At 37.0% G+C, this 19118-nt stretch overlaps 1 protein-coding gene across 1 annotated transcript in view; it reads left to right on the forward strand.

Annotated features, from left to right (window-relative positions):
* Nek1 (NIMA-related kinase 1) overlaps nt 1-19118 on the forward strand; it is a gene marked incomplete in the record, with an annotated part of 168654 nt that overhangs the window by 76752 nt on the left and 72784 nt on the right. The window contains 4 exon segments of the mRNA XM_013513368.1: nt 5733-5816; nt 6255-6338; nt 6891-6968; nt 7510-7605. Coding sequence (XP_013368822.1) covers nt 5733-5816; nt 6255-6338; nt 6891-6968; nt 7510-7605 — 342 coding nt within the window.

Genomic DNA, 19118 nt, shown 5'->3' on the forward strand with positions numbered 1-19118 from the left:
TCGACAGGGGTTGAATAGGACCTCCAGCAGCACCAGAGGAGTGAAACTGACCAGAAGGGTATTGCAAGTGTTCAGAAAACCAAGCTGCAATTGGAATTAATACCTGCCCCCCATCAAGTAGCCCAAACCTAAATGCTAATTCTCAGCAGGCTACTTCCTGCTAATATAAAACAGAAGACTTAAGTGGGATAGTCATTTAGCATAATAACCACATAATCAGGATATAATTTTAAAAGTCAGTTGTTATACCAAGAACAAGGGGAGCTACAGTTTGACTAAGAAAAGGCACTGATCTGACACAATGTTGAGTTGAATCAAATATTGAAATTACCTGATGAATCTTTAAAAATACTGTCATAAAACAGCTTCAATAATCAAACACAAATTTTACTGAATAAAAGGAAAGCCTCACCAAAGAGAATAGAATTATTGAAAAGAACCAAGTTGGAATTATAGAACTGAAAAATAAAATAACCAAAGTTTAAAATTTACAAGATAAAGTCAGTCAGTGCAAATGACAGAAGATGGAATCAGTGAACTTGAAGACAGATCAATTGTTTACTCAATCTGAATAAAAAAACATTGAAAACAATTTATTTTTATTTTTTTTATTTTTTTTGGTTTTTCTCCGGTACCGGGAACCGAACTCACAACCTTGCGCTTGCCAGGCAGGCGCTTTTTGCCGCTGAGCTAAATCCCCAGCCCCTGAAAACAATTTATCATGGTCTTAAGGCTCGATGGGACAATACAAAAGGTTTAACATTGGTTTAATTAGACCTGAAAGACAAGGAAAAAATGTGTGGCTAAAAAATGTATTTGAAGAAATAATGGCTGAAGATTTGCCATCTTTGGTAGAAAGATATAAGGCTAAACAAGAAATTGAGCAAACCCACAATAAGATAAACTCAAAGAAATAATTAAAATTAGAAATCAATAACTTTGAAAACTGGAATGCTATTGAGAAAAGTAATGAAATGCAAAGCTGCTTCTTGGGAAAATAGGAATGAAATTGATAAATCTCTAGTAAGATGGACAAAGATAAAAAAGAAAACACATACATCACCAGTGTCAGGAATGAAGCAGATGATACCACTATAGACCTTGTGACAGTTAAGCTGTATTATCAATTTGATTGGTTGGAGAACCAGTAAGGGATTAGTAAGGGAGTGTCTGGGTGGGTCTTGGAGATATGACCTTGGGTATTTGGTCCCTGGCCCTTTCCTCTCTGACATTTTCCCTCCTCTGGTTCCTGACTGTCAGGAAGTGAGCAGCTTTATTCCACCACACCCTTCCACTGTGATGTTCCTTTTTTGGAGCCAGCTGGCTATGGACTGAGTCCTCAGAAGTCAGGAGCCAAATTAAATCTCTCCTCCTTTCAGATGTACAGGCCATGTGTTGTGTCCCAGTAACGAAGAGCTGACTGTTACAGGCCTTTTAGCAATAAAAAGGATAGTGACAACATTACATTCATAAATTCAGCACCTTAGAAGAAACAAACTGAAACCCACAAATTACCAAAAGTTAGTCAAATTTAAAAAAAATATATCCAATAACCATTAAAAATTGAATTTGTGGTTTCAACAGTGTTGTGAAATTTCCATGCCTAAATGGTTTTACTGGAGAATTTTCCCAAACATTCAAAGAAGAAATCTAACACCAATTTGATATAATGTTACTATGACTTCCAGGAAAATAGCATTGTAAACACTTCTGAGAGACCTACTATCCTGCTACTCAAACCAGACGAAGCACTAAAAAAAGCAAAATACATACCTATATTTTTCATGAACAAAGATGCAACATAGGAATTAGGGAGATAGCTCTTTCTCAGGGAAGGGGATCAAGAGATGGAGAGAAGGGAGAGCAGTGGAGAGAAAGACGGTGTTTTAGAAAGGAATTCAGATGTGTTAAGTACATGTACCAACTCCACAAAAAGAATGTAAATATTATGTACCGCAAACCGTATACTAATAAAAATAGGTTTTTAAAAAGACTTTATGTAGGGAAGATGGCAGTTTTTAATAACTTGATCTATAAGCTTAACATAATTCTTCTTAATATCCCAGAAGTGCTTTTTTATATAAATAGGCTTATTCCAGTGAATTAATTTAATTGCATTTGTCCTGAAAACAGGCAAAATAACTATGAAGAAAAAAATGCAAGAAATGATTATTTCTCACCTTAATGTTGACTTGTAGCTACAGTAATCATTATAATATAGTACTAGTGATAAAAGCACACAGATCAGTGGAACAGAAGAGAGAACCAAAACATACATCCATCCAGATATGCCTGATTGGCTCTTGACAAAAGAGTAAAGCAATTCAAAGAATAAAGGATAGCCTTTTCAGTATTACTACTGGAGGAAGGAGACATCCACACTTCAAAAAAAGACAAATGAACTTTGAGCTTTACCTCAGTAATTTAAGCTTTAGGGCTGGGGATTCAGCTCAGCGGCACAGTGTCTGCCTGGCAAGCGTGAGTCATGAGTTCAATTTCCACTACAAAAAAAACAAATAGAAAAAACCATTAGGCTTTAATTTAAAACACAAATCTATAGGACTTCTAGTGAAAAATGAAGAAAGTTTCAGGACCTGGGACCAGGCAGTTTTTGGACTGGATATGAAAAACATGGACCAAAAAAGGAAAACATCTTAAAATGAACTTCATCCAAATGAAAAGCTTTGTGCAAAAGATTCTGTTAAGAGGAAGGAAACACACATTGCAGAATGGGAGGAATATTTGTAAACCACATACCCAACAAAGAGCTTGTATCTAAAACATGTAAAAGACACATCAAAATTCAACATTAAAAGCAAATTATCCAAGCAAGGCCTGGTGGTACATGCTTGAAGATTACAAGTTTGAGCTCAACCTGGGCAATTCAGTAACTTAGCAAGACCTTGTGTCAAAATTATGAAAAAAATGCTGACAAGATTGTGGAGAAATGAGTGCATCCATACATTGTTGGTGAAACCACAGAATGAGAATGTCTATGCAGATTACTTTGATGATTCCTTTTTAAACTAAAAATGATTGTACTATATCAACAGCCAGTAATTCTATACTTCAGCATAATTCTTGAGAGAAAAAAGGCCCTTTTTTTTTCCACTTAAAAACTTGTTCATGAATAGAAATAACCACACTATTTGTTGTTTTAGGGTTTTTTTTTTTTGTCTTTTTTGTTTTCTTGAACTTTATTCATAATAGTAAAAACTTAAAACCACCCAAATGTCCTTCAGGCGGTAAATGGGTGAACTAGACCATGCCACTATATCCATACCATAAATGCTGTTCAGTCACAGTGAAAAGGAATGAACAACATGGTAATGCATGCAGTGCCTTGAATGGACCACCAGAAGATTACGTGGAGTCAAAACAGTTTCACAAGGACATGTATTGTATGAGCCTATGAAATGTAATTATAAAGGTGGAGAACAGTTTTGTAGTTGACCAGTTAGAGATAATATTGGTGTATGTGACTATAAGACATGGTAATGATATAGTTAAGTGTCTTGATTTTGGTATAGTTACAGAAGGCTACACGTGATAAAATCATTTAGATTCACATGCACACAGATACAAATGTATGCCTGTATAACTTGTGAAACCTGTAGGGCTTATACCAGTGTCAGTCTCATGGTTTTTCTTTTGTTTTGTTTTGGTTTTTTTTTTGTAGTAGGAATCGAACTCAAGACCTTGCACTTGCAAGACAGGCACTTATGCCACTGAGCTACATCCGCAGCTCCTCATGGTTTTGATAATGTGTTCTAGTTGTTTATAAAGTTGGGAAAAGCAGATGAGGGATCTGGGAATCTCACTACAGATTTTTTTTTTATTGTAAATCCGTATTTCAAGCTTAAAAAAATGTTTCTTCAGAGTAACTCAAATTCTTCTATTTCTCAAATATCATGAAAGGAAGATATAGTCTCGAGCATTACTCAGTTTGTTACCATCTATTCTGCAGAAATTCTGCAGATAAATCTATATATCTTTTAAACATTCACCTGGTATCTCTGCTTCAGCACTGCCTGTTTCTTAATGTATTTCACCTTCGTAACTCTTTGCCCTATATCCAAAATGCTTAGATAACTGATGAGATCATGTCAAGACCTTCTTCAAAAGGGGAAGAAACTGAGTGGACAAAAAGCCTCTCATCAGAAGGAAAAGGGCAGGACACACTCATAGAGTAGTATGTCTTTGTTCTGTCACATCTGTGAAGTAGACGGTATTCTGCCAGATCTAGTAAGTTTAGGTAACTTTACTTAAGGTTAGCTGTGTGTATATGACACCAACAGAATCATGCACAAATGGACTTGAGAATCTCTAGGCCGTGTTCTTAGCTGTCTTCTGCTCTTGCACCACAGTTACACATTCTGATGAATGCTGCTGTGACCAGTATGTAAACAGTGGCATGGCAAGTCAGAGGAGGCACAGCTGACTTGCTAAAGAGGTCTGCAGCAAGACTTTGCAGAGAATATTTGATTTGAATTTTAGAAAGTGAGAAGAGTTAGCCATTTTCACGAGAGCAGCAAGATCATAGTATAGTACACAAATAATAAATAGTTTTCATGGCTAGAGCTAGAATTTTATGATTGAGCAGTGACAGGGTTGAAAACAGAAATGGCTAGATCCCAAGGAACCTGAGTGGATTAAAATCAAGTGATTGTAGGAACTGCTGAAGGGTTTATGGGGTTTGATATGAAATAGAATTTTAGAAAGGTTACTTCTAGGTGGTTACAGGTTACACTGTAAGATTAGATGGAAGTTGTGAGACTAAAAGTAAGGTGATGAGTTTGGAAACACCTGGAAATACACCAGTCCAAAGAAGAAGGCCTGAGCCCAGGTAGAAACTAAAGTCATAAGTTACAGACTTACTAGGAGATAGAATGAGATAGAACGAGTAAAAGAAAATTTTGAAGGTGATACCCTGAATTTTAAGTTTCTTAGATGTTAGAATTATGCACAGCTCACATTTTTTTTTTTTTTGTACATTTTCTGTAGGGAGCCTGTATTGTTATGAAAGAAAAGTATAGAGAATTTAGTCAAAACTGAGTTTCAGTGGAAGTTCAAAAATTGCTTACAGAGCTCTCTGTGAATCATTCCTAAGGACCTCAGTGATCTTAGAAAATTCTCATGGTGGAGCCAGAAACCAGATTGTACGGGATAAAGCAATGAATGGCAATTAGGGCAATGGAGATGATGAACATAAAAAGCACACTTCAGTAAACAGATAAAAATACTAGACGAAGTGGAACTAAGAATTTTTTTAAGTTAGAAGGAACTTGAAGCATGCTTGCGTGCTGAAGGAAGAGAAAGTAATTTGAGAAGATCATAGTTTTATTGAAGTGTATTAATTTCCTATAAGGTAATTCCATGTTAATAATAATGTTTTAAAAATGGGTCACTTTTCCATTGAGAGCAAATACTTTATGTCTCACAATTAACATACAACATATTTGCTGGGTTCGGTAACGTGTGTGTGTGTGTGTGTGTGTGTGTTAACACATGTGATGTACATGCATACATGCAGTATATACATAGACCTATGTAGAAATGGAGTGGCCCTTTGAAATGATTGGCCTTTTTTAGAGGAAGGAATTGGCTGAGGGTTTACCCGACCTATAAAGGGGTTGTGAAAGCCTCTTTAAAGTGCCACATGGATATTCCTAGGTAAGATGATGATGTAGCCCTAGTCATTTTTTAAACTTAGTACATTAAATGATAAACAGGGAATCCTGCAAAACCTGGCAGCTATGTATGGAGGCAGGCCCAGCTCTTCAAGAGGAGGGAAGCCGAGAAACAAAGAGGAAGAGGTATGCTTCCGCATGTTCGCTACCTCCATCACACAGCCATTTTTGAGTTTATCGCTTTCCTTTCTTGCATGGTTTAAATTCTTAACAATTACTGAAGATTTTGCAAGTCTATAAGGATTGCTTACTATATTTTGACTTAATATAATTATGCTGTGTTATAATTTTGCCGCATAACTGTTATTCCGTCTTCTAAATTCAATTTCTTTTCTTTTGATAAAATTAAAAATATGTAATTACGATGTATTTCTTTTCAGAAAAAATTGCTCTAAATTAAACTCTCGGAAGCTAATATTATATTGCCATTAACTAAATATCACAACTTCTATTTCTTGTATTTAGAGTAATGCTTTTCCTTGAATTAAGAATTTTTTAGCATTAAGAACATTAATAATTTTTCTTTTAAGTGCATATGTTGGGTTTTTTTTTTCCTTTTTATAGGTTTATTTAGCAAGACTGAGGCAAATACGGCTACAGAATTTCAATGAGCGTCAGCAAATTAAAGCTAAACTTCGTGGTGAAAAGGTAAGTTAAAAATTAATTTCTTACAAAGTAATTGAGGCCTAGGAATGTAGCTCAGTGGCAGAGCCGTTGCCCAGCATATTTGAGGGCCAGGTTTGTTTTCCCAATAAAACTATCCCCAAACCAAATAAATAAATAGAAAGTAATTAATGATATGATAATATATTAAGATTAAAAATTCAGTAACAAAAAATAAAAACTGATACAGACAGTGAAAATCAAAGACCAGAAAACTACACATAGTAATAAGTAAATCATATTAATAGGGTTCAAAATTTATAACACCATTCATTCCAGAATAATTCTGGGAGAACAGTAGAGCTAGTGTCCATGAAATGATTAAAGTGTGTTTTATATCATTCTTTTTTTATGCTTTATTTGATTGGAGTTGATGGTTGTGAAGAATCCCCTTGCAGCTTTGGATGAAAACTAAGTGTTGGCAGTTTCTCAGTTCACAATTTTAGGTGTTAGTTTATTTATATTATCTCTCCCCGAGCTCTGCCCTGAACTTGAAGGTTGTACCTCAAGTGCTGAGCTTCTCTACTTATTTTATAGAAAGAAGCTGATAGTTGTGATGGACAAGAAGGAAGTGAAGATGCTGACTTGAGGCGCAAAAGAATTGAATCCATTAAGGTCTGACTCGAAATACGAGTTTCTTGGAGGAAATGGAAAGCTAATGTGGAAAGTTGTGTTTTACACAGTTATTTTATTCTCTTGCTTTATTTCTCAGCCTTTGTCTTTCATTTTTTGGCTTTTGAAAAATAGTGCTTTTCTCTCTTTACGTCATATTTATAAAGAGCAATTAGATGAAATCATGGCATCAGTACATAAAACTATGAAACAGTACTCCTAAAAAGAAAATATGATAACCTTAAAAATGAAGTACAGTTATCCATTTCTCTGCAGAGAAGTGCAGTTATGTACAATAATCATCTTATGTTTTAATTTCATTCTAATATATCAGCATTTGTTTTCATTCAGCAAATATTTACATGTTGAGCAGAAAGTATATTTCAAACCAGACTCCCGGGCCTGCTGATCAGAATGAGCTTACCTTTTTATTCTGGATCAGCATAGACTCTTCTGGGTTGGCTAATAAGTCAGTGTATCTAAAGACCTGGGGCCACGTAGCCTCTTTCTGATAACTAATTTTGTTGGTCATTTTTATTTTCAGGCCCAGACAAACGCACGTGCTGCTGTACTAAAAGAACAACTAGAGCGAAAGAGAAAGGAAGCATATGAGAGAGAAAAGAAAGTGTGGGAAGAACACGTAAGAATTAGCTCATATTCTTAAAGCTGCTTGTATTAATATTCCTATATTTCTTGCTGGGTAGAAAATCAGCATCATAATTTTGTAATTCTTTTTTTTTTTTTTTGCTCTTATTCGTTCTTATCCTGTCCCTTTTTCTCTTTCTTTCTCTGTCTATAGTAAATTTAAGGACAATCTATCAAGAAATCATTTTAGGGTTTGATTTGAAATGAGGACTTAATATATTTTATTTACTTTTAAATTCTTAAATTTTATATGTTACCAAGTAACCAAAGATTCAGCCTCGTGTAATAACGTCTTCCTTCTGCCACTGATTTATATGGCTGTCTTTATTCAATTCTTACATGTGCTGGAGAGTGAGTGGAGTCAGAACTGCAAAAGCCACAAATAAAATGGAGGCTGTAATCTCAGCACTCAGGAAGCTGAGATAGGATCGCCACAAGTTCGAGGGCAGCCTTGGCTACTTAGTGAGCTCAAGGCTTGTCTGAACTACATGGTGAGACCCTGTCTCAGAAAAACCAAAAAGAAAATAGAAAATAAATAAAACAGGGTTTTTCAGTAAATTACCCTTTATTTTCACTTGAGTAATTTTAGGTAAAAATTATTCTAAGTTCTCTACATTCAACTAGTTATATTTTCTTTAGTTTCAGAAGTCCAGCAGTGAAGAACTATCTTTCATTTTCTTCCCCTTTTTTTCCCTAAACTTCAGACTGAGCATGAATACACTTGCATAAGGAAACAGTGACGAACTATGGTAGTGTTCCATCTTCCCCAAGATTATTTCCTGGCTTGTTGTTTAAAATTTAACCATGTGGCTTTAAGTTACTGTGCTCTGTGAATCATGTTTTTAATCCCGTTTTTCTTATTTTTATTTTCTTTTTTTTAAAAAGACATCATTGACAGGACATTAATGTTAAATAGTTATCTTTTACTTTACCACTTTTTAGTTCACTAGTTAAGTATAGTTTACTAATAATCACTTTCAGTAATGTAGCACTTTTTCCTCAAGGGAAGTTGTGGCAACCAAATTGAAGATAACTACCTTAATAGTCAGAGGCAGTGATTGGTTCTGTTACACAAATCCCCTTCAAATCTAACCTGGTAAGGAAAATAGCTGTGAGCCTACATTTGGTGGCATACTTGTATAGCAGTTGGAAATAGTCTGCTTTATTTCTCCTGGGATTGTATTGTTAGCCAAGATTTAGAAACAACCCAGCCTATGCTGATTTTCAGAGTGAGTAAGGACTCTCAGGATGAGTCAGAATAAAACTCTGTGTGTGTGTGTGCACCTGCACACATGTGCGTGTGTGTCTTTAAGTTAGCTTTTCTCATAGCAGGCCTGCCACTGTCATGCACACTTACAAGCTGCAAGGGCCATTGCTATTATGTAATTTTTTGTTTTTCATAATTCATTCCAGCATTCCACATAGCCCATGCAGTGTTTAGAATAGTAATTTATCCATTAAATCTGATGAGCTTATGTGTAGTCCAGTTTGGCTTAATTTTTTAAAAATGTTACACAAAATGACATAGAGCATCAAAGTATTTAATAATAGTCTGCATTGCTCTGATTGTGCAGTACCCCATAATCTTGAGACTTGGTCAACCACTGCCTGTCTACTCTCATCAGTAGGCACACACAAGCCCTATTTTGGCCACAGACCTGTGTAGTCCTCTTGCTTTACTGTATTACCTGTATTCCCCCAAGATAGGACAAATGGTTGTGTCTTAGTTCTTTCTGTGATTGGCATGTGTGGTAGTGATATAGCACCTTCCTCAAAGAGAGTTACACTCTTTTCTCTAGTCACAAAGGATCTACTCACTTGGGTAACTCAGAATGTTATGCTTCCAACAGCTGAAGTTAATATACCTCAGAGAACCCAAAATGAGAACTTTGTCGTTGCGTTTTCTTCCTAAAATCTGCTTTTAGTAGACTGAAATATGGCCCATAAACACATTTAATACAATTTTAAGCATATTACATAGTGATTTCCTTAAGAGCAATTTCTCAAACAGACTTCTTTTAATAGCTTCTCACTTTCCTGCATTTTTGTTTTGTTTTGTTTTTTGTTTATTTGTTTGCTTGTTTGTTTTGAGATAAGGTCTCACCATGTAGTTCAGGCTGACCTTCAACTCACTGTGTAGCCCAGGCTGGCCTTGAACTTGCAGTGATCCTCCTGCCTCAGCCTCCCGAATGTTGGGATTACAGGCATACGCCACCACACCCGGTCCTGTGTTTTTAATAATACCACAACTACTGTACAAGAGTTAGTGTAAACCTGTACGTGCTTACTTTAGTAGCCAAGTATTATGATTTAGATCTAGAATGTCTCCCCCCAAATCTCATGTGTTTAAGGGGTGGAGTTTTTGGACAGTAACTGGGTCATGTGGGTATTACAGTCACTTACTATGTATTGGGTTGCAGTCTATTCCACCCTACATATCCATTATTTTTTGCTGTATATATTTAGATGCTCCAATGTTGGCCTGCATATATATACACTTATAATTGTTATAACTGTTTGATGAGTTGACCTTTTAATTATTAAATAATAATAGCCTTGTGTGTCTCTTCTGATCATTTTAACTAAAGTATATTTTGTCTCATAAAAGCATGGCCACCCCTTTTCTCTTTTGGTTCCTATTTCCACGCAATATCTTCTTCTGTGTGGTCACTTCAGACTCTGTGTGTCCTTAAAGCTAACGTGAATCTCTTGTCTGCAGTGTACAGTTGGATCTGTTTTTTTAATCCACTCAGCTCTTTGCATCTTCTGATTGGATAGTTTAATCCACTTACATCCAGAGTTATTACTGACAGCTAAAGACTTAGTTCTATAATTTTAAAAGTTATGTGCTTATATGGTTGTGTCTTGGTTCTTTCTGTGATTGTCATGTGGGGTAGTGGTATAGCACCTTTGTCAAAGAGAGTTACAAAGAGAGTGTTTTGCAGTTACAAAGATTGTTTTGTAGATCCTTTGTTCCTTTCCTTATGACCTTTGTGATCTGATGATTTTCTATAAGTGCTAAATTTGACTCCTTTCTAATTTGTGTGTCTGCAACAGTTTTTGGCTTTGCGGTCATGAAAAAATTTACAGGAAACATGTTAAAGTTTTAATAGACTATTTAACCTATCAACATTGCAGTAATGGAATATGCTGAACTTAACTTTGTATTTACCTCTACCAGTGTGTTTTAGACTAACACACTGTCATGATAGTACTTATTGCACTTTTGGTTTTGGTTGGAGAACTCCCTTAAGCATATCCTATAAGGCAGACTTAGTGGTGATAAATTGCCTCAGATTTTGCTTGTCTGAGAAAGACTATTTCTCCTTCATTTCTGAAGAATAGCTTTGCTGGCAGTATGCTTGTGTCTTTTTTTCTTTCATCAGTTTGAATATATAATCCCATTGTCTCCTGATCTGCAAGATATCTATTGAGTAATCCACTGAGAACCTACTAGATACTACCTTTTATGTAATTTGATCCCTTTTTTCTAGCTACTTTTAAGATTTCCTCTTTGTTTTTTAACACTTTTATTATAATGTATCTCAGTGAGGACCTTTTTGGGTTGAACCTATTTTGGAACTTCAGCTAAATAGATTTGGAATCCATGTGTTTCCAAATTTGGAAAGTTTTTAGCATTTATTTTGTTAAATAAGCCTTCTCTGCTTTGGTCCACCTCTTTGCTTTCTTGAACTCCCACACTACAAATATTTTTTGCTTAATGATGTCCTGTAAGAATGCAGAAAGTAGGCTTTCTTCGTTCTTTTTCGTTAGCTCTTTTTTACTCTCCCCCATGTTTGGTAAAGTCTGTTATAGAAACTCTCAATTTTATATATTATTTTATTCATTGAATTCTTCAACTCTAACATTTTTCTTCATTTCTTTTTTATGGAATCTGAATTTTTTGTTGAATTTTCTTTAATATCATGGAATTGTCCTGATTTCATTAAGGTATCTGTTTGTATTTTCCTCTGTCTCTTTGAGTTTCCTTAAGATTGTAATTTTGAATTCCTTTAGGCACTTTTGTAAAATTCCATTTTAATTGGGTCAACTACTGGAGGGTTTTTATATTCTTTCGATGGAATCCTGTTGTCTTGCTTTTCCATGTTTCTTGATTCCCTGCACTGATGTCTGTACTTGTGGGGGAGCAGTCACATCTTTTGTACTCTTGAGTGACTTCAGTAGGGAAAGTCTTTCACCTTCAGATGGCTCCGAGGATATCATTTAGGCAGGGTAGTGGGCATGGTAATATAGTCTCCGTGCAGATACAGTGGCTTCTGGTCCCTGAAGCAGGAGAAGCTGGAGAGCAGTTATGTGATTTCAAGAAGGCACAGCAGAGTAGGAGTGGGCAGTGTATAACATGGGCTCCTGTGTTCTAGGATAGCTGTGTGAACTCTAGGCAGCTTCCTACACTGGGGTCTGTGAGGACTCTTCAGTAGCAGAGACCGTAGGTGCTCACAGTGGCAATAGCACTGGCTAGAGGCTCATACATAGCTTTTCTGCAGGGGAGAAATCTTTCTCAGTTCCAAACCAATCCTGACTGAGGGCATGGAGAGCAGAGGCAAGATGTTTACTTCCTTTCTCTATGTGGCCAACTGAGATTCTGTGCTCCACTCTCTTCCTACATTCCTTTAAATAATTTGGTCAAAATATAGATTATTATTTTGGTCCTTTTTTGTGAGAGGGCTGCACATTTGAATTCTCTGGTCAGTCATCTTGCCAGTATTAATACTCCCCTTCTTTTCTCTTTTTTTCTTACTCCTTCCTTCACTGTCCTCCTACAAGTTAGTTTCTGGGGCTTTCACCCAAAATCCTTAAGTGATTCATCATGTTCATCATATAAAATGCTCAATATAGTCCTGCTAAACAATAAAGTAAATAAATTTATTGTAATTCATATTTGCAATTCATATTTTAGAGCTGTGCATAGGGAGATATTCATAAACATTTATTTATTGAATGGATCTTGATATAATCAGGTAAAAAAATGGACTGGAAATCAGAATACGTTACCTGATTATTACTCTCAGCTCTGCCAGTTACTTAGCCTATTTGAGGACTGGCTTAATGTTTATGGACCTTTGTTTCTTCCTAAGCTAGATGATGGGCTTGATTGCTAATGTTGCTCTATCTAAATTGGCTACACAATGGATTAAAGTTACTTCACCAAGTAATTATTTAAATGACAGAGTCTAGATGTGTGTAGGCTATGTCATATGTCTGTATTTACTTACTGACTGTTACTCTAATTTGAGTGATTAACATGGTATTCAGAGATGGATTTGCCATTATTGCACTTCCTGAATTAAAACTTAGATTATATGTATGCTGGTGCATTTTCTTCAATAAGACCTTATATCTCTTACTGGAGTCCCAGTAGTATATTTGATCTAATAAAGGGTAAAAATCACTACCTTAGGGGCTGGGGATTTAGCTCAGCGGCAAAGCGCCTGCCTAGCAAGTGCAAGGTCGTGAGTTCGGTTCCCGGTACCGGAGAAAATCACTACCTTAATTATTCTGATTCTTTCGCATTACATACCCGTTTGTATAATTTTCTCTTTGACACATTTAATGAAGAAAATTATAGTACTAAGTAGAATTTAAATATAGAGAATAATGTATGATATTGGGTCTTATTTTGCTTCAAATTAAATAGTACTGCCTTTCTCACCTAGCATACATGCTTGTATTATAAGTGGAACAGGTAAAGAAGATGGATTCAGTTTTTTTTTTTTTTTTTTTTTTCGTTTTTCTCCAGTACTGGGAACCGAACTCACGACCTTGCGCTTGCCAGGCAGGCGCTTTTGCCGCTGAGCTAAATCCCCAGCCCTGGATTCAGTTTTTAATAGGGCAGCAGTGTACTTACAAATTAAAAAATTCTTTTTACAAGTTAAAATTTAGCAAAAATAGGATTATGGAAATTCTGTCTTGGTTGGGTCAGAGAGTATTTTGAATGTAGTAAGTTCATTTTTAATTGCATGTAACATTCCCTTACATACTTCTATTTCTCTTTGCTATTTCCATATTTCATACCTCCCATACAAGCCTATAACAACTTCCTCCACAGTGGATACACTTTCCACTTATATGTACTTTGAGTTGTTCTTAGACATTGTTATAGAACCCTGGTAGCAGTGCCAGTTCATGAAAAGTGTTAATACACACATACTTTTTTATAGTACAGGTTAAATATGCTTTATCAAAAATACTTGGAACCAAAAGTATTTCAGATTTTTTTTTTCTTCTTTTTTGCTGAATTTTGGAATATTTGAGATATCTTGGAGATAAGATTCAAATATCTGCACAAAATTTATGTTTCATGTGTACTTGATCCACATATCTGATGGTAATTTTATATAATATTTTTAATAATTTTGTGTGTTTGACAGTACCCCATCAAATGGGATCAAGTGTACAGTTTTCCATTTGTGGCATCATGTCAGTGCTCAAAAGTTTCAAATTTTGGATCATTTCATATTTTGAATTTCATATAAGAAATGCTTAAATTGTATTGGCTCTTCACAGAGAAGATTTGAGGATGTTACATACAAATTCAATAAAATTTGGCTATGATGTAGCTTTAGGCTCTTTAGACTACATAAAAAAATTATTCTAGATTCAAAATACAAAACCAAACCATTTAAATGTCTTTCTAACATACATTAAATTCTTACTAATAAGTCACATTTAGAGATAAAATGGTATTTGTTGCTCTGTGCTTTAAGAATAAGTCTCTAAAGCCCAGTGTGTTGATACATGCCTATAGTCCCAGCACTAGGGAGCCTGAGGCAGGAGGGTCACCATGAGTTCAAGGCCAGCCTTAGCTACCTAATGAATTCAAGGTCAGCCTGGACTGCATAGCAAGATCCTGTTTCAACCCACCCCCTGCAAAAGAAAGTCACTGAGCATTTCATGTGTTTATAAAAGTGAAATTTTGAGTTTTGTCATTTGGTGGCACTGCTGGTTAATTTTTCACCACATAGTAAAATTGACACATGAAAGGCTTCTGTAGTGATAATTTAAAGTGGTTTGTGGAGACACAAGCAATGTGGAATCCCTTAAATTTATGAACCTTGTAAGAAAATGGCTAGGAAAAAAGCTTCTAAAGCATTAAAAAAAACCTGACTTATGAAACTGTCATGTCAATGTTTTATTCATGTTACAAATTTCTATATTTAAAATTTGATTGAATTTTGAAAGACATGTTTAGAAGTACATGTATATTCTAGATTGTATTAATTACCTTTCTGACTGCTGGACACTTTATCTAGCACCCACAGAGATAGTGAAGGAAAAGGTTTAATTTGTCTGATATTCTAAGAAGATTCAGTCCATGGTCAGCTGGCTCCAAGGCAGAAACATGATGAAAGAATATAGTAGAGCACAGCAGGAAGCAATGCCAGAAAGGAAGAGATGAAGGACCATATATACATTCCAAGGCCACACATCCATGCCCTACCCTAAGAAATACAAAAGTATGTTCCGCCAATCCCCTGGAATAATAATTCTGCCTAACATAATTCAGAGTGTAAAACTGGAACTACAGTAGTCCCTTACCCCAGAGTCTCAGTAGTACCATTGTCCAGAAAACCAACTCAAATTCTCTTCCTTATGAACCTCTATAATTATCGAAAACCAGTTACATAACCTAAAGGTACAATTGCACAAGGTAAACATTCTCATTCCAAAAGGGAAGAATAAGGGGATAGAAAATAATTGGACCAAAGCAAAAATGAAACCTAAGCATACATTATGTCCCGTAGCTCAATAGCTGGCTTCTGGGGCACAGTTGTAAAATGTGAGTTCCAAAGGGCTTGAGTGGTTCCAACCCTATAACCTTGATGGTTATAGCCCGCCCCTCCCAGCTTCACTCATAGCTTGTAGCTTTCCTTGGTAAATAGTCCATGTTACTGACATCTCCAACTTTTGTAGTTTCCACTGCACCTCTGTCTTTATTTCCACAGCTTCATGCACTGCCCTCTCAGGGGATTCTTGCCTGGCCTCCTAGGCCTTCCTTTATAATCTGAGTAGAATTGATTCTACAACTCTTACATTCTGTATGCCAGTAAACCAGAGTCATGAGAATGACAAAGTTTTGCAGGGGTTTAGCCAGATTCTCCTAGATCATGGCTTTAGTGGCCTCTTAGTGCCTAGATGGCTGAGCACAGTGAAATGAATTCCAGGGAGCCAGTTCCCTAGGAGGCACATCTTGAATAGGGACCTAGGATATCTCTTCTCCAATGAAAGGTTTTCATGTTTGTACCCTTGGATCTTGCTGAATTCTGAGATGCTCTCCAGGCATCTTCTTGTTCCTATAGAAGTACGCGGCTTCTTTTTAATGGCACTAATGTCTTCAGCAACCACACTTCTTTGGACTTCAACTTCATAAGTGGTTCCTTCTGGGTTATAATTTTAGTTTTCAAAATTTTTCTTCCCTGCCTTTTGCTCCCAATTCTCCTTATAAATCTGGCTAAAAGTAGGAAGCCATATCTATACAACAACCTGAACGTTGGACCGTTGTGAAATTTCATCTGCAAATTTATTAGTCCACTGCCCTCAGTCTCAGTTTCCCACAAGTTCTCAAGATGTGTGCAAAACATTGACAAGATGAACACCAGAGTACAGCATCCATGGGGCTTTAATACAATTGCCAATGGAGTCTTTGTTCCCAATTAAAACCTCCTAAGGCTGGCTCATACTGTCTATTTTCCTGTCAGCATTCTAATCTTCCAAGCTTGGATGAGAATTACCCATGAAGCTCGTCTTACAACATTCTATGGCTTGTCTAGCCTGAATTTTCAAACCTTTCCAAATGTCTACAAACTAGATCTAGAGGCTTCTTAATCATATGGTTAGGTACACTTACAGCAATGACCCCACTTCTCGGATACCAAATTTTTGCAGCAGTCCACCAATTTTCCAGGTATATCCTAAGCAAATCGAGTTGACACTGTGCCCCAACCACCACAAAGACTTAGCCTTACGATCAATTTTGTAAAAAAAAATAAAAATAAAAAATGGGTCTGGTTTTCTGTTTTTGCCTTATATGAAACTTTCTTTTGTTTCTCTAGTTCAGTTAGATTTTTATGCTTTGTCTTATTTGATCAAATTTATGCATATGGGTTTAGCTCTCTTTTTGCAGTGGCAAGCAGCAACACCAAAATGACACCTAGAATTTGGAGGCAGATTGATTTATGTTGACAGGCCTTGATCGAGATCATTCCCAAAATATTAGGCCCTGATCTCTGGCAGTCTAGGGCTTACATGGGATAAGCAAGCAGGAAGTACAGAGGCAGAATGGCTTGTCAATTGGGGATTGGTTTATACAGTGTGCATCATAGTGACCTGCTATGCATCACAGTAACCAGCCGTTTCTAAGAGACAGTAGCAATTGGAACAGGAACTGTTAAAACTATTACCTGGGCAACTAAGAAACTGAAGTATACTCATGGGGCTGAGGGGCATTTTCTGTTATATTTCCCCCTTCTTTTAGTTTCCCTGGCAGATCTTTGCTAGGCATATTACATGTGATCTTCTGGGACAAGGCTCAACTAGAAGCAGTAACATTAGGGTTGTCAGTGATCCTAGGATGGGCCCTAGCTAAGCTCCCCAAGATTGTCTTATGATAGAGTTTTTCCCTAAATTGCTTTTAGGAAAAGACATAATTTAGGCCTGACTGTTCTGTAACATTACTCTGGCAAGGATGTGAGGGAGTTATTCTGATCTAGGAGAGTGTCCAGTGTGTCTTGGATAGTCATCACATCTTGGTCAAGTGTTTGATTATTCTGTTCTCTTGGGGTAGCCAACCATAAAGTTTAAGGCAAAAAGCACAGCTAACAGGGCAGGAAAGCAAGGACTGGGAAAAACAGTGTGAAAAGACACAGAAATCTAGGGAAATAGGTATGGAGCAATCCTATGAAATATGTCCTCAGACTTTCAGCCGTATCTGGACTGGTCAATGTCCAGAGTCATCAGAGCAGGGCTTTGAGTTTGTCATCTCTTCAGAGTGAGCTGTCTGGTCCAGGTAAATTTTTCAGCAGATCTAAGGCTGGATTTTTTACACTTGTAGAGGTAGTTAATATGCACCTAGGTTATATGTGTGTGAGTTACAAGCTGTTTTTTTAACCTTTCTAGAGCTTTGTGTCTTGTATGCTATATGTAGTTTTATTTTTGTGTAATCTGCATATCTTTCAATGAGGAGTCTACTGTAGTGCATGAGGTCAAGGCCACTGACACAGATATTGAAGCCTGAGCTGGCTGCAGGGGTAAGGATGCTGGCCCTACAGCTTGAGCTTGCAGACCCATTTGGTGGGGGCGGGTCTGGCCCTGCTCTTTCAGGAATACTGGGTAAAGTTTTTGTGGTTCAGTCAGTTGGATCCCAAGAGGGCTCTTAGGCCTCTAGACTAGATTGCATTGTTGGTGGTAGGTTTCCAAACAGCAGCAGGAAGCAGTTTCCTGTACAGATCATCCTTGCAGGAGAGTTTAGGCCAAAATAGTTTTGTTCAAGGTGACCATAGCATGTCTAGCCTATTGGACTTTATTCCTAACAGAGCTGCTTACATCAATAAACAAGGTGTACTCAGCATCTGTCAGGGGTCCATTTTTTAGACAGTTCATCCCAATATAGCATGTGGCACTCGGACAGTTAGGTCTCGGTATAAGGTTAGCTTATCAGCTTTCTTGATCAGAAGCACAGTGGCTGTTCTGTGAGTTCTGAGGCAAAGTGGGGAGGCAGCCCTTACTGACTGAATCCAAGTATTTGTACAGGCAGGCCACTGGGTGCTCACCAGCACTGACAGTCTCACTGGGTGCTCACCGGCACTGACAGTCTGAGTAAGCATCACTGTTTTTGTGAACTCAAGGGTCCAGATTTTATAGAAGCCAGCAGCTCTAAGAAATTTGTGGATTTCTTTCTTATAACCAGTTTCTACCTGATATTGTAGCGGAGCTTTTGTGTCTTTCCAGCAGGCAGCTTGGGTGTCATTAATCAGAAATGTGTTTTCAAAGAGGAAACAAGTTTTTGAACCTCTGGGAGATTGAGTCTGGGTCATTTGGCTTTTGAGTCCAGAACCTGGGTCTTTCTATTGAAAGGCAAAGAGGGGCTGGCAGATAGGAAACAATCAAAGCAGAAGAAGGCATTTTTTTGATCCATGCAGGTATACCATCAGGCTGTGAGTGGCAGAAGACTGAGGAAATGTATACCAAGGGCAATCACGGGTGACATCAGCAGCTGGGAGATCTTGAACTGGCTTTGCAAGCAGGAGAGGTGTATTTTAGTTTGACAGTCTATAAACATTTTACAGTTTTGAAGCCTCATTTTTTCTTTGCTCGGGGAACAGTGACAGCAAGGGCCTGCCCGAAAATAGTGGAAGAGTTTTTAACCCCTTATAGCAATTTAATCCAAGTGAGCTAACCTTTTGTCTGAGGATTTTCCCAGTTGAAGGGGCTTACGGGAGCAACTCACAAGCAAAGGAAGGCATCTTTTAAATCTAGAACAATACAAAAAGG

The sequence above is a fragment of the Chinchilla lanigera genome, unplaced genomic scaffold (genome assembly GCF_000276665.1).
Source record: "Chinchilla lanigera isolate Chin_1 unplaced genomic scaffold, ChiLan1.0 scaffold00002, whole genome shotgun sequence".
Classification (NCBI taxonomy): domain Eukaryota; kingdom Metazoa; phylum Chordata; class Mammalia; order Rodentia; family Chinchillidae; genus Chinchilla; species Chinchilla lanigera.